The sequence below is a fragment of the Leptodactylus fuscus genome, chromosome 4 (assembly GCF_031893055.1).
Source record: "Leptodactylus fuscus isolate aLepFus1 chromosome 4, aLepFus1.hap2, whole genome shotgun sequence".
Classification (NCBI taxonomy): Eukaryota; Metazoa; Chordata; class Amphibia; order Anura; family Leptodactylidae; genus Leptodactylus; species Leptodactylus fuscus.
Window position 1 is genome coordinate 222,145,461 of NC_134268.1, and position 16,217 is coordinate 222,161,677.

The following is a 16,217-nucleotide window of genomic DNA, read 5'->3' on the forward strand; positions in this document are numbered from 1 at the left end:
ACCCCTTACTGCCCGAGACCTCCAGGAACGATTAACCCCTTACTGCCCGAGACCACTAGGAATGATTAACCCCTTACTGCCGGAGACCACCAGGAATGATTAACCCCTTACTGCCCAAAGCCACCAGGAATGATTAACCCGAGACCACCAGGAACGATTAACCCCTTACTGCCCGAGACCACCAGGAACGATTAACCCCTTACTGCCCGAGACCTCCAGGAATGATTAACCCCTTACTGCCCGAGACCTCCAGGAATGATTAACCCCTTACTGCTCGAGACCTCCAGGAATGATTAACCCCTTACTGCCCGAGGCCACCAGGAACGATTAACCCCTTACTGCCCAAGACCACTAGGAATGATTAACCCCTTACTGCCGGAGACCACCAGGAATGATTAACCCCTTACTGCCCAAAGCCACCAGGAATGATTAACCCGAGACCACCAGGAACGATTAACTCCTTACTGCCCGAGACCTCTAGGAATGATTAACCCCTTACTGCCCGAGACCACTAGGGACAATTAACCCCTTACTGCCCGAGACCACCAGGAATGATTAACCCCTTACTGCCCGAGACCTCCAGGAACGATTAACCCCTTACTGCCCGAGACCACCGGGAACGATTAACCCCTTACTGCCCGAGACCACCGGGAATGATTAACCCCTTACTGCCCAAAACCTCCTGGAATGATTAACCCCTTACTGCCCGAGACCACCAGGAATGATTAACCCTCTTACTGCCTGAGGCCACCAGGAACGATTAACCCCTTACTGCCGGAGACCACCAGGAATGATTAACCCCTTACTGCCCAAAGCCACCAGGAATGATTAACCCGAGACCACCAGGAACGATTAACCCCTTACTGCCCGAGACCTCCAGGAATGATTAACCCCTTACTGCTCGAGACTTCCAGGAATGATTAACCCCTTACTGCCCGAGACCACTAGGAATGATTAACCCCTTACTGCCCGAGACCACTAGGAATGATTAACCCCTTACTGCCGGAGACCACCAGGAACGATTAACCCCTTAATGCCCGAGACCACCAGGAACGATTAACCCCTTACTGCCCGAGACCTCCAGGAACGATTAACCCCTTACTGCCCGAGACCTCCAGGAACGATTAACCCCTTACTGCCCGAGACCTCCAGGAACGATTAACCCCTTACTGCCCGAGACCTCCAGGAATGATTAACCCCTTACTGCCCGAGGCCACCAGGAACGATTAACCCCTTACTGCCCAAGACCACTAGGAATGATTAACCCCTTACTGCCGGAGACCACCAGGAATGATTAACCCCTTACTGCCCAAAGCCACCAGGAATGATTAACCCGAGACCACCAGGAACGATTAACCCCTTACTGCCCGAGACCTCTAGGAATGATTAACCCCTTACTGCCCGAGACCACCAGGAATGATTAATCTCTACTGGCAGAGACCTCCAGGAATAATTAACCCCTTACTGGCTGAGACCACCAGGAATAATTAACCCCTTCACCACCTGGAACTATTACAATTATCCCTTACTAACCTAGACCACAGGGGAAGTGTATACTTAGCCCTTAATGCTCTACTCAAACAGAAATAAATCAATTAACCCCTTCATGTCACCCCTTCCCTCGCTTAGCAGATGGACATGATCCCCACCTTTACTATCCTAAATCACAGGGATGCTGGTATTAACCCCTTACTGCCCTAGACAACCAGGGATGCCGACATTAACCCATTATTCACTTATGTCATGGACGTTGACAATCTGCCTGGAGACTGAGGTGGTGACTGATATTGTCACCCAGCTTTTTTTACAGTCCTGAAAGGCAAATCTGCAAAGTGATGCCATTTAGTTTTAAAGGCAAATGTATCATTCTGGAGTCTAGTAACATCGTAACATGGCGCAGTATTGGTTGTCACCCAGCTTTCCCAGATGCTGATAGAACTTTAGAATAATTCAAAGTCATTTTACTATGAGGTAAAGCTTCCATGGTCAGCGAACCGCCAGCGTCGTGTGTGATGAGGTTATGTTGTCGCTGTCATGGCTGCTCCGTTTCAGTCATGGGACCCCCAGACCGCGGTATTCATCCACCACCGAGTTCAGGGTATCGAAGGCCATCTGGAAGTGGTCGTCCTCGCAGCCGTATCGCCGGTACCAGTGCAGATACGCTCCTGCATCGTACATTGTCCGAGCCTTAGACAGCACACTGCTCGCCAGGTCAGACGCACTGGAGTGATTGGCGCAGACGGTCAGCGAATGGCTGTGACACGAGGGGTCAAGAATATTCTGGGGGTCTGTGGAAAGAGAATACGTGTTATCCTTGGGGTGTCTGATGCTGATACGACACAATGATGAAAGGTATCACAAGCTCATAACGCCGCGGCGCCAATGCTCCGTGAGGGCGCTGTGACTGTTTAACCCCTTCCTGGGTGGTAACAATGAAGGTCGGGACATTTGCATGCAGAGGTCGCGCCTCCTTTACCTTTGTAATATTCTGCAGGTATTTCGCACACGTACCTGTCCAGCAGTGGACGGCGGCGGGGTTCCACGACACACAGCGATACGCCTGCCGCAGCTTCATCAGCACAGAGTCCCGGGAAAGCAGAAAAGAATAGTCCTGAGAGTTACGAGCCACGGCGAGGACGGACAGACTGTGATGCTGAGCAGGGGACGTTAAAGAGGGTAACACGCCATGTAATAGTGAGAGCGAGGTGCGGACCTGGGGCAACACTGCAGGAGCCTGGGAAAGCTGGGTGACCACCCCTATCACCCACAGCTATGATTAACTAGCAGAACGCAGCTCTGTATGTGACTGGAGTAGAAGACACTGCAATCCATAGGGATAAGGAACATTTGAAACGAATTGAATATTATGTAGATTTGCAATGTTCTCCAGTCACATCCAGAGCTGCAATCTGAATATCATCTGTTCTAAAGTAAAATTGTAAAATAAGAAACAAAGGATACAAGATGGCCGTGTGGATCGGCTCGGGGGATGGTCTGAACCACGGAGCTTGTCACTTTGTCCCAGGAGGCCGTTCCCCTGTGGTTACAATGAGAATCAGTGGTGTAACCTGCAACCCCCATTCTTGTGAGAGGATTACCAGGGGTGCAGATTTTAGGGCCCTCGCCCATCAGCTGGCTGTCCAGTTAGTAAACAGTAGAGTCAAAGGCTACCAAGTGTACAACATGGCAGGCAAAAGACTCAGCTAAATATATTAAACACATGATCGGCCGCTCCTCACCTCCTGCATATCTGAGACGTACGCAGGAACTTCATGGTGGACATCGGACACAGACAGCGGATCAGTTCCCAGGGCTCCAGACCGACGCTCACCGAACTGGCGCAGAAAAAAACGGACATCAATGTAACCCACACAACACTGTCATACCCTGAACCTCATCATCCTCAAAGGGGCCCCTAAGAAGATCGCACCTTCTCGTCTTCAGTGAATATACCGGACAGAGCAGCCCTGCCAGGCAGGAAGCAATGTGCGCGTTCATGGAGCTAAGAGAGACCGATGGCTGAAGCCCGGACGCCGTGAATGTCTTCTTCTCCACTAGGGAGGACGCGCTCTTCATCACCTCATCATTCTGGAAGAGAAGGACCCCATCACAGAACCTGAAAAGGTAAGAAGTTATTGTGGCACTGAACAGAACCCCATTGCGGTACCTAAAAAGTGAATAATGGCCCCGTAATATCCTAAACAAGAGAGCGACGGAGTGCAGCCATGATGGTAAACCGTGTACAGTGTCACAAGGGGAGCCATGAACATGAGCCCCTGCTCAACAAAGGTGAGAACCCAGCACTGCAGCCATGATCATAAAGTGTGTACAGTGTCCAAAAGAGCAAATACGTGAGGGCAGCCATGAACATGATCCCCTGATCACTAAAGGAGTGAGTCCATGGCAGTATCTAAAGGAGTGAACCCAGGACTGCCGCACCGAGGAGGATCCATAGCAGAACCTAAAGGAGTGGACCCAGGACCTCTGCTTTGTTTTCACAAAAGTGTAGAAGTTACCTTTGCATCCAGGCCATGCAGAGCAGAGAATTGTAATGCTGCAGCGGGGAGTCGCCGGTCTCATGTGGCGCTGCGGTCACTGATAATATATAACCAGCGGGGTACGCATCTCTGATCTCTTCACATAACCGAGAGCCCATGCCTGAAAAGCAGCACACAGAGCATGGTCACAAGGGTGATCCTCTCTTAAAGGTTTTATCAAATTCAGAGGCAGTGACCCTGTACATAGCCAGTCCTGTTCTCAGCTGAGGGTCTGTTACAATTGTGTCCAGTCTAGACCATGCTCAACACATTGTAGCAAACCAGCTGTGAGATCTATGCAGCTGATGTTGGTGTATTTAGCTCACACAGAGCATTGTCTACCCCGCATACAACTGTAACAGACCCTCAGCTGAGAACAGGACTGGCTATGTACAGCGTCATTGCCTCTGAATGGACACAGTAGTGTTCTGAATAGAATGGAAGAATCCAGTTTTGATTTTGCATCCATTATTATTATGATATTACATTAACAGTTCTCTTAGTATGGGCCATACCGGAGCCGGTGCCGCCACACAGACTGTGCAGGATCACCGTGCCGCTATAGCAGTCCCGCCGTTCCACTTCCTTCCGGAACGCCTCCATGGTCCTGTCCAGCAGGCTCTTCTCCGCAGAGGTCGAAATCCCTTGGTATCCTGTTAATAAGATAGAGTTTGATGAAGATGGTGGCCCCTAGCCTACCGGGCCCCTACACAGCAGCCATGGCCATACATATGACATGTCTGCCCCTGATATACGGTATCCTGAGATCCGATAACCAGCTAAATCCCATAGAAAGACCAAGATGAAAAGTGACATATGGGTCCTCTGTGATATTGGAGGCCGCTTCAGGACCGGAGGGAGTCACAAGTTGTGCCATTACGACTATGGACAGACACCTTATGTAAGCGGTATAATGGTGTCAGTGGTGCAGAATCAGCCGGATAGAGGTATATAGGTCTTACCATATGCCCAGTTACTGCCCCGTCCTCGCTGTCCCACAATGATGTTGCCATCTCTGAAGTATCTGCAAGTAAACATAAGGATCAGTCATGGCGGAGGTGCAGTGCAGCTGAATATAAGAGGGGCAAAAGCCAAAACCTAGGATTGCTGGGAAAGGGGGATATAAGTGTGACCACGGTCAGAGCCGCAGTCATAGCACAATCATTGGGGGGGGTCTCATGAAGACAACGCCTGTCCACATGCCCTACTGGGACCCCCTTCTATCAGCCGCCTGTTCTGATGGATTCGAGCCTTCTATGTCTTACACAGGCGGACATTACATTACATTGTTACTATTTATTACTACATTGTGTACGCAGCGGCTGCAAGCAAGACGCCGACTAAGGGTGAGGAGCAGGAGGGTATCCCGCGGAGCGTCCTGGGGGCCACAGTGTGACCATATCTTTTGGACGACAAACGTTGTCTGACTAGAAGACGTCCCCCAGGATTAGACAAGAAAAATGAAGAAATTCCAGGATGGTCAAATGTGACCCGTGTCCACAATATCAGGATTCAGCCACGGAGCAGGACTTACCCTTTCTTCACCTGCTGGCGCAGTTTGCGGATCACTTTGGGTTCTGTGTCTACACAAATGGCGTTAATGAGTCCGTCACGGGAGAAATACGGAAACCTGTGGGATAATGGGAACGCAGTGTGAGTCCGTCCAGCCAAGGTTTTATGATACACATATAGATTCACTCTAAACACCGCCTGGTCTGTGTAAGAAACCCCCCTGCCTCCCCGTACATCAGCTCATACATATGGGGGGGCACTTACGTTTTTAAACCTTTATGACACTTATCTGAAAAAAATCTTTAAAAATACTTTTTTTTTTTTATTCTAACATGATAATTATTTCTCCCATTTCTATCTCCTGTTGTGAATGTAGCGGTGGAAGCAGAATGTGCAACTGCCCCCCCTCCCCCCATTTACTTCAATGGGAGTACACGAGTGTCATACTTTGCCTATTTCCAGTGCTCCCATTGAAGTGAATAGGGGGTGCGCATTCTGTGTCCACTGCTACATTCACAATAGGGGTAAAAATGGCCCCGTCTGTGGGGATCTCAGCAGTGTGACCCCCACCAATCAGCAATTCATCATATGGATAGGAGTGATGATTTTTGTGACATAACCCCTTTAATGATGGCGGGTCTTACCGGTCAGCTTCGGGGATATTGCTGCTGAGGATCTGCCACCATTCCTGTCCTATTTGGTTACCGCATTGTCCAACCTGGAGCCAGATCAGTGACATTTTCTGCTGAAAGAATTGCCATACCAGCCAAATGATCAGAGATTTTAGGGTGAATGTGGGGAAATTAGCTCAACACGACTGAACACAAACAGAATATGAATTATCGGACTGATGTCAATGAGGAGCATCAAGTATACACACGACCCCCTAGTACTTGTAAGACGCCCATTCACATGGGGAAATTTAAGGAGACATTTCAGGACGTCTTCTGCCTCAGATTTTTCTCCAAAAACCGGCCTTGCACAGTCTCAACTTCACACTGCGGGTCTGACCACGGATTAGTCTCCTATACAATGGAGCTCATCAGAAGTGAGGCCTCGCGTTGTGCTTGGTAAGATTGATTTTCAGCTCAGGCTCAAATTTTTCAGAAATTGTTAACGAAAGTTCGGGGCATTTCTTACGACTTCAGGTCAGTTGGTGAGTTTATGTCCACGGTGTGCAGAAGTATTAGGCACATGAGTATTTTGATCACATCCTCCTTGTTATACATGTCGTCCTACTCCAAGCTGTATAGGCTTGTAATCCAACTTCCAATTATGTAAATCAGGTGATTTGCATCTCTGTAATGAGGTGGGGTGTGGTCTAATGACATCATCACCCTATATAAGGTGCGCTTAATTATTAGACAACTTCCTTTCCTTAGGCAAAATGGGTCAGAAGAGAGATGTGACAGACTCTGACAAGTCAAACATTGTGAGAGGGAGGCAGCAGTCTGGAAATTGCAAAACTTTTGAAGCCTGATCACTGAACAATCAAGCGTTTCATGGCAAATGGCCAACAGGATCGCAAAAAGTGTGGGGATAAAAAAGAGGAGCAAAATAACTGACTATGAATTGAGGAAAATCAAGCGTGAAGCTGCCAAGATGCCATTGGCCACCAGTTTTGCCATATTTCAGAGCTGCAACGTTACTGGAGCATCAAAAAGCACAAGGTGTGCGATACTCAGGGACATGGCCAAGGGAAGGAAGGCTGAAAAACGAGAAACATAAGATAAAACGTCAAGACTGGGCCAAGAAGTATCTTAAGACTGATTTTTCTAAGGTTTTATGGACTGATGAAATGAGAGTGACTCTTGATGAGACCGAGGCTGGATCAGTAATGGGCAGAGAGCTCCAGTAAGGTGGAGGTGGGAGACTGGTATGGGCTGGTGTTATTGAAGATGAACCTGTGGGACCTTTTCGGGTTGAGGATGGAGTGAAGCTCAACTCCCAGACCTACTGCCAGTTTCTGGAAGACGCCTTCTCCAAGTAGTGGGACAGGAATAAGTCGGTATCGTTCAAGAAAAACATGATTTTTATGCAGGACAAGGCTCCGTCACAGGCGTCTGAATACTCCACAGCGTGGCTGGCCAGTAAAGGTCTAAACGAAGAAAAAATAATGACATGGCCGCCTTGTTCACCTGATCTGAGCCCCATAGAGAACCTGTGAGACCTACAGGGAGGGAAAGCAGTGTCTGGGAGGCCGTGGTGGCTGCTGCACGCAACATAAACAGATCAAGCAACTGACACAATCTATGGATGGAAGGCTTGTGAGTGTCAGCGTAAAGAAAGGCGGCTAGATCGGTCACTGATTTATTTTTTTTTTGTTGTTGTTGAATGTCAAATATTTATTTCTAATTTTTGTGTTCTATTGGTTCACCTGGTGAGAATAAACAAGTGAGATGGGGAGAGATTTGGGAACGTTGCCTAATAATTCTGCACAGTAATAGTTACCTGCACAAACAGATCCTGCTAAGAGAGACAAATCTAAAAAAAAACAAAAAAAACCCCACTCCAACTTTCAAAAATATTAAAGGGATTCTACCATTAAAACCCTTTTTATTGTAGATAACACGTTGGGATAGCCTTTAGAAAGGCTATTCGTCTCTTACCTTTAGATGTGATCTCCGCCGTGCCATTCCTTAGAAATACCGGTTTTTACCAGTATGCAAATTAGTTCTCTCGCAGTGATGAGGGCGTCCCCACTGCTGCTCGAGAACAGGATCCTCTGCCTCTATCTTCTGCTGGATCCTCCCCTTCTTTCTTCGGCGTCACCTCCGACGCCTGCGCAGTTGGCTCTGCAATTGCAGCGTCGGAACTATGGCCGCGGGCATGCGCAGTCGGCTCTACTAGTGTCTCACTGGCAGAGTCAACTGCGCAGGTGTCGGAGGTGACGCCAAAGAAAGAAGGGGAGGATCCAGCAGAAGATAGAGGCGTCGCTGTAGCCTGTTCTCGGGCAGCAGTGGGGACGCCCTCATTGCATTTCCAGCGCTGGGGCCCGCCCACATCGCTGCGAGAGAACTAATTTGCATACTGGTAAAAAACAGTATTTCTAAGTAACGGCGCGGCGGAGATCACATCTAAAGGTAGGAGACAAATAGACTTTCTAAAGGCGACTCCGACGTCTTATCTACAATAAAAAGGGTTTTAATGGCAGAATCCCTTTAATCTTTGATATTTATAAGTCTTTTGGGTTGATTGAGAACAATAATAAAAATAATCCTCTGAAATACAACCTGCCTAATAATTCTGCACACCGGGTATTACTGCGAGGATTCATTGGTCAGCGTGGAAAAGTATCACCAAGGATCCGGCATAAGTGCTGAGATGAAGGAGCCATGTTTATCAGGCTACGGTGCCGATACTGTTTTCACACTGTGTTGCTGTCATCTGTGCAATGGACAATAATGGTATGTGAGTAACGGACACAACCCCCTCCTCCATCTGTGTCCAGAGTCACTGACTCTAATGTAAATGACATGACAGACACTTTGCACGCAGGAGTGTAAGTAAAGCGCTGCAGTATATGATGGCGCTATACAAATACGCATAATAAATATATATATATATATATATATATATATATATATATATATATATATACTATGACAAATTTCAAAACATTCGTTTGTAAATAAAGTTTATAGAAAGCCAGCCAGTGTTGTCTATAGCAACCAATCACATCACTCCTTTCATTTTCTAACCTACAAAGAGAACAAGAAAGCTGGCCCCTGATTGGTTGCAATGTCTAGGCCTCCAGATTGTTTATTCATCTAGATACTTAGTTTAAATAAAGTTTTATATTAATCGCTTGCAGCCAATCATAACACTTTTTACATGATACAACAGACACTGGAGATATGTAAGCTAGAATCTGATTGGTTGCTATGGGTAACAGTTCGAGAGCTTGACAACAGCGCTGTGTGTGAGGCCCGTACCGTCCGGTGTGTATACGGTGTGCCGCTATGGTGGTGGTCGCTGTGCTGGGCCGGAGGCTGCGCTCTCACCTGTGTGCGGGGCCGTACGTTGTCCTCATCGCTGGGGGTGTAATCTCCTCCTCCACCCCCCTCCCCGTTACAGTTGTGACTGAAGGAAGTGGATGAGTTTGCGCCATTTCCGCTCCGTGTTCTGGAGGAGGAGCCGAGCAGCCGGAGGCCGCAGTGCTGCGATCCTGCCGGGAAACCTTGCACCTTCTCCCGGCCTAAGCCCTCTGACTCGTGTCCTGGACTGTTTGCGGCCCTGACCCATTCTGCACAAGCCGCGGCCTGTAGTCGCCGTGCAGTCGGGGCCTCGTGCTCGGTGGGCGGCCTCTCCTACAGGCGAGAGCCGGGAACGCACAGGGGTAAGAGGCCGGAGGGAGAGGGGGCTGAGGAGGAAGACGTGAGCGGCGCATGGACGGAGGGCAGCGGCGTCATGGCCTGAGAACTGAGGAACGGAGGAGCGCGGGGCCCGAGCTGCAGCCATTAGTCCACCTGTGAGCCCCATAATCCACCGAGCCCTGCACCCCAATATCTACTGGCCGGGTACCTACAGACCTCTGCACCCCAATATCTACTGGCCGGGTACCTACAGACCTCTGCACCCCAATATCTACTGGCCGGGTACCTACAGACCTCTGCACCCCAATATCTACTGGTCGGGGTACCTACACGTGAGCCAAGACCTCTGCACCCCAATATCTACTGGCCGGGTACCTACAGATCTCTGCACCCCAATATCTACTGGCCGGGTACCTACATGTGAGCCAAGACCTCTGCACGCCAATATCTACTGGCCGGGTACCTACATGTGAGCCAAGACCTCTGCACCCCAATATCTACTGGCCGGGTATCTACAGACCTCTGCACCCCAATATCTACTGGCCGGGTACCTACAGATCTCTGCACCCCAATATCTACTGGCCGGGTACCTACATGTGAGCCAAGACCTCTGCACCCCAATATCTACTGGCCGGGTATCTACAGATCTCTGCAACCCAATATCTACTGGCCGGGTACCTACAGACCTCTGCACCCCAATATCTACTGGCCGGGTACCTACAGATCTCTGCACCCCAATATCTACTGGCCGGGTACCTACATGTGAGCCAAGACCTCTGCACGCCAATATCTACTGGCCGGGTACCTACATGTGAGCCAAGACCTCTGCACCCCAATATCTACTGGCCGGGTATCTACAGACCTCTGCACCCCAATATCTACTGGCCGGGTACCTACAGATCTCTGCACCCCAATATCTACTGGCCGGGTACCTACATGTGAGCCAAGACCTCTGCACCCCAATATCTACTGGCCGGGTATCTACAGATCTCTGCAACCCAATATCTACTGGCCGGGTACCTACAGACCTCTGCACCCCAATATCTACTGGCTGGGTACCTACACGTGAGCCAAGACCTCTGCACCCCAATATCCAAGGGACCCTACTTTGTGAACCCCAGTATCTGGAGACTATCCTTTGCATGAATTTGGATCTACTTCTATCTGCAGCGCCCCATCTCTAGGAGGCTTCTGTTTGCACCCCGGCATTGGCGACATCGCACTACATCTGCCCCTCCTCTGGATACCGCTGGGCTCCTACCTCTAGGGGTGCAGCCATCTGAACGTGTCACTCTACCTGCACCCCATCTCTCTGGAGTCGCCCCCAACCTCTCTCCAGGCTGGATGCCTTGCTCCACCACTGACAATGGGGGATTTTTATGATCCAGAACACCCTACTGAGTAAGTATATTTTGGAGGATACAAGTGCCATGGCCACCCCACAAAACACATCTAACATCCTGCACCCCAACATGTCCAGCAGGTGTCTACCTCCATATCACCCCCTGATACATCTCTGGAGTTCACTGTGTGATATGGAGGAGTAATACTGGGGAGGGGTGTAAATGGGGGGGGGGTGCAGTTATTAAAAACTCCCCCTGATCTGCAGGTTATCTTCTATTAAAAATTCCAGGTGCACAGAGTTGGTTGATGCGGAGTACAAAGGTCGTCACCTCTGCCAAGGGCTGCACCCCATTTTCAGGGTTAGAAGTTTGTTCCTGAAAATGCGCTATGGGGTTCGCTTCAAAGTCGGGGGGACATTATGAACGTAACACTTCATCTGTCATATACTATGTATAATATGGGAGTGCGCTGTATATCATGTGGAAATGATCCATTGTACCTGATGGGGGCGCTCTTCATGTTTACCTCCTGCTGCCACATTGTTATGTCGCTACTTCACGTCTCTATGGAGCCCATGGCTGGGACATAACAAGGTGTAATGTGATCACATGTCATGCTCAGCCGGCGCTGGCTGCACCAGGGTCAGTACTGACCCTCCCCCAGGGCTAAAGCTACGCGGGGTCCAGTTGGATCAGTCCCTCTGTTTTATATTCTTTGGTTGATTCTCTGTACGCCATATTGGGACAGTGAGCTGGTTACCACCGGGTGCAGGTCAGGCAGGATCAGCTGCAGATTTCAGAGGTCACCTACATATGACGGCTTCCTTGTCTAGTAGTTGTTGGAGCTTCAGCAGGATGAGGACTGGCTTATACTCTGCTCATGGCTTTGTTGGGGTTCATGGGGGTCTAGATCACCGATAAACAGTATTGGGTCTGTAAGAGGGGCGTCTAGTGAACCTCCAAGGTATATGGGACACTCCACGTCAGGTCATATGCACGGAGGTGTCATCCCATCAGGTGCTCAGATGTTATCAGACAGCGCTGCAAGGGGAGGAATGGGTCGCTCTGTAACGTTAGGGTCGCTCTGTAACGTTAGGGTCGCTCTGTAACATTAGGGTCACTAACATTAGGGTCGCTCTGTAACGTTAGGGTCGCTCTGTAACGTTAGGGTCGCTCTGTAACGTTAGGGTCGCTCTGTAACGTTAGGGTCGCTCAGTAACGTTAGGGTCGCTCAGTAACGTTAGGGTCGCTCAGTAACGTTAGGGTCGCTCAGTAACGTTAGGGTCGCTCAGTAACGTTAGGGTCGCTCAGTAACGTTAGGGTCGCTCAGTAACGTTAGGGTCGCTCTGTAACGTTAGGGTCGCTCTGTAACGTTAGGGTCGCTCTGTAACGTTAGGGTCGCTCTGTAACGTTAGGGTCGCTCTGTAACGTTAGGGTCGCTCTGTAACGTTAGGGTCGCTCTGTAACGTTAGGGTCGCTCTGTAACGTTAGGGTCGCTCTGTAACGTTAGGGTCGCTCTGTAACGTTAGGGTCGCTCTGTAACGTTAGGGTCGCTCTGTAACGTTAGGGTCGCTCTGTAACGTTAGGGTCGCTCTGTAACGTTAGGGTCGCTCTGTAACGTTAGGGTCGCTCTGTAACGTTAGGGTCGCTCTGTAACGTTAGGGTCACTTCACTTCCTTCAGAGCAGGGATCATCCATATCCCCCTAATAATGGATAGAGACTTCTCGCCTTCCCTTTAGAGTTTCTATGGATGTATGTATTGTTTGGCTCCGTTGCTGAGAGCGCCCCTTGGAGGATTCCCCCCCACGTGCACACACCTGGGCCCCCACGGCTTCCTACATCATTCTCGCACCGTCTGTCCTCTGTGGCATCTCTTTCTTTCCGTTGGTGTTAGATGTAGGAAGATTAATAATGGTGAACGTCTGTGTTGGTGCAGCCCTCGTCCCTGAGCTGTGTCTTTAGGGGGCGCTCTATCTGGAGGGTCTGGGAACTTGCTGAGTGCAATGGCCGCCCCAGTCTTCTCTCCATCACTGTGCCTTGTCTCTAGATCTGTCTATTGCCAGTTAATGGTAACGCGCTGGTTAATATTCTGAAGCTTCAAACCAGTCCTGACCCAGTCAATCTCACAGCTGAGGGTTTGTTACAATTAGAGATGAGCGAGTACTATTCCAAACTCCCATCTCGAATAGCCCGCACCCATAAGAATGACTGGAAGCAGCCGACACATGGACTTTGCCGGCGGGCGGCCGCTTAACCCCTTGTGTGCTGGCTGCGTCCATTCATTCCTATGGGTGCGGGCTATTCGAGATGGGAGTTTGGAATAGTGCTCGCTCATCTCTAATACAATGTATCCAGCTAATACATCATCAGCACCAATCTCTCTCTTGTCCTGATACTTTATTCTATTTCACCTAAAGTCCAGGCTCTTACACTCAGATTGTCTAGACTGATACATTGTAGCAAACCCTGAGCTGTAAAAAGAGCTCGCCCTTCTAGCCAGCCATGCAGACAAGATGGCTGCCGGCCCTCCCAAGTGGTGCTTGTCTCCTGAACAGAGGGGGCTTGGGGGTAGCTGCTGCCGGGCTCCTCCGGCCCATCCCAAACAAAAGGATTGGGTAGTTAAAATCTACCTGTCCAATCCTGATTCCCCCCCCAACATCTGGTGTAAAAGGAGACTCAGAAAGCCCCCATACCCATTAGATGGCTAGCAATTCTGTAACGTGTCTGGCCAAGCTAAAGGGATTTTTAGGAGAGAAAATCAAATTTGTGCCGTTTATTTAGCCCCCCATGTCCTTCATTCCAGTAGGGGGCCCCATGTTCCACCCCTGACAATCAGTGGCCCCATGTTGGTCCAGTGACGTCACTGCTAATATGTCACCAATACTCTGTGAGTGCTGAGGCCACAGCCGTGACCTGAGCCGCTGGACAGAACAGGGAGCGCAACACTGGGGGGAGGGGGAGTTAGTGGTAGTAAGTAGATACTGTGCGGAGTTGGGGCTTATTCACATTCCCATTTTTCAGACGTGCTTTTTGTGTTTTCTTTGCACACGGTCCTGTTGGGGGGGGGGGGGGGGTGTTCATGTGTCAGTCCCCGTACCCGGAGCTTCACAGGCTTACTCTGCTTTGGTTTGTCTTGTGGACCAGTCACACCCATTAAAGGGGATGTCTGGGGTCATAAAGTTCAATTCATGTAAAAGGTGTAGAGCTGGGAGGACGCTGATATTTACCTGACCGCTGGCCGGCAGTTTTTCCCCTTGATGCCTCTGTTGTCCAGTTATTTATTTTGCAATATGCAAATAAGCAACCTGGAGCCCAAGGGGCGGTCCTATTGCTCCAAACTGCTCCACCCCACAATGTCCAGGAATGCGCCCCCCTCTCCCCCGTCCTCTTTGAGTGATATTTCCAGGTGAGGAATCCCTTTAGCGCATTGGCCCTCACGTTTCGGTGAGCCGGACCTAGCTAAGGGCACGTTCACACTACTGTTATTCCATGTCTGTTGCTCTTCTCCGGATAAGAGCAACGGACATTAAAAGACAGATACAGACGGAGCCGCCTTCATTGGTGTCTTTCTACATTTACCCCATGTAAAGAACATGACGGAAGTTTTTTTTTTACTTTTCTGACAATAAAAAGTCCTTCATACGGGAAATGGTCCGTCCTGTGTTTTACATGGTAGTCGATGGGAGCGGACGCAGAATGAGGGGCCCTGACTGAGTCCGATCCTGTACCCCTGATCATATCGGGGTGCCTTACTGTGCTGCTCTTGTCATTTGCTTCACCCGGGTGACCGAAAAATCACAGACCGTATACGGAAGACATCACAGATCCAAGGCTTTAAGAAGTATGGCGTCTGGAAAATGGGGCAGACATGGACTGAATATGTATAAAGTCATTAGGATCTGATCTGTGTGAACAATGCCTTACCGCGCCGGCCGGAGTCACCGGAATTTTTGACGCAATTTTTTTGAAGCAATCGCGAGATATGGAGAAGAGAATAAAACTGAGTCCGGTCTGTCCCTCTGGTTACACCTATTGCCTATCCATATCTGATTGTTTTGGGTCCAGCGATCCTGAGTATGGGGATCCTCAAGTCCCCCGAGTCAGTGGTAGTACACGTTCATGGCCGCCGCTGTATTCTCTTGTGTTGGACTCTTAGAGCAGAGATCCCATCATAGAGAATGGAGCCGTGGTCATGTATGTGCAGCGATGCGTGGTCTGTGACTATCCAAGTGGTCGGACCCCCAGCTGACGGCTTGTGGAAGAGTAAGACAATGTCTCTACAGCTTTGGTTTAGTGTGTGGGGTCTGTGTGTAATGTTTCCATTCACTGACAGCAAGCAGAAAAAATGGGAAAGGATTGAAACGGAAAGTCAAGATGAAAGTGATTTTGTGCAATTGCTGCAAATTGGACAATAAAGTTACATAATGCTGCGACTCGCCGATCTGATGGGGGAGGGGTGTCGTGTCCTACGGAAGGACCAAACCAAATTGTGTGTGTGAATGCAGCCATAGAATACATTCATAGACCTCTACCACTTTACAGGGAGCCCCTGAAGTCTTGGGTGTGGGACCCCCTATCTGATCTGGTGGATTGATGAGCAGCAGTGTCACAGCCGCAGCGATGGTCCTGGAGGCCAGTAGGTGACAATGCCCCTTGATACGTGGGGTCGGCCTGCTCTCGGAGCTCTACACCTCCACATTCCCCAGCAGACGTTGCTGATTGAGAATTATTTGCCCTCTGTTATTGTCAGTGAGTCCGACCGGCCAAGCCGCAGACCCCTGCACTGACCGATGCTTTCTGAAGTCGTGTGTATGTTCTGGGGGGTCTCTGTACGTCCTGGCACTTGTAGTGCTACAATAGCTGACTACTCGTCACTGCTTCAATGTCAGATGGTCAGTGGCTCTGTGCAAGGCTAATAGGTGGTCATTCACCCCTCTAGTGTGGGGTATCGGTGGTTCTGTACGGGGGCTGGTAGGTGGTCATTCACCCCTCTAGTGTGGGGTATCGG

General features: G+C 49.8%; 2 protein-coding genes across 4 annotated transcripts in view; one reads left to right on the forward strand and one right to left on the reverse strand.

Annotated features, from left to right (window-relative positions):
- Positions 1-1,985: 1,985 nt before the first annotated feature.
- On the reverse strand, positions 1,986-9,961 carry LOC142201032 (tubulin delta chain-like). Its single transcript, XM_075271843.1, is given in 13 exon segments — positions 1,986-2,288; positions 2,512-2,653; positions 2,962-3,037; positions 3,240-3,335; positions 3,431-3,616; positions 4,017-4,158; positions 4,553-4,690; positions 5,000-5,061; positions 5,572-5,667; positions 6,194-6,294; positions 9,554-9,613; positions 9,616-9,682; positions 9,684-9,961. Coding segments are annotated over 13 exon segments (1,680 nt in total). The 3' UTR covers positions 1,986-2,052.
- SETD2 (SET domain containing 2, histone lysine methyltransferase) overlaps positions 9,844-16,217 on the forward strand; it is a 53,539-nt gene continuing 47,165 nt past the window's right edge. For all 3 annotated transcript variants that reach the window (XM_075271840.1, XM_075271841.1, XM_075271842.1), the window contains exon 1: positions 9,844-11,266. In XM_075271840.1, coding sequence (XP_075127941.1) covers positions 11,232-11,266 — 35 coding nt within the window. In that variant the 5' untranslated portion in view covers positions 9,844-11,231. The remainder of the gene's footprint in view (positions 11,267-16,217) is intronic.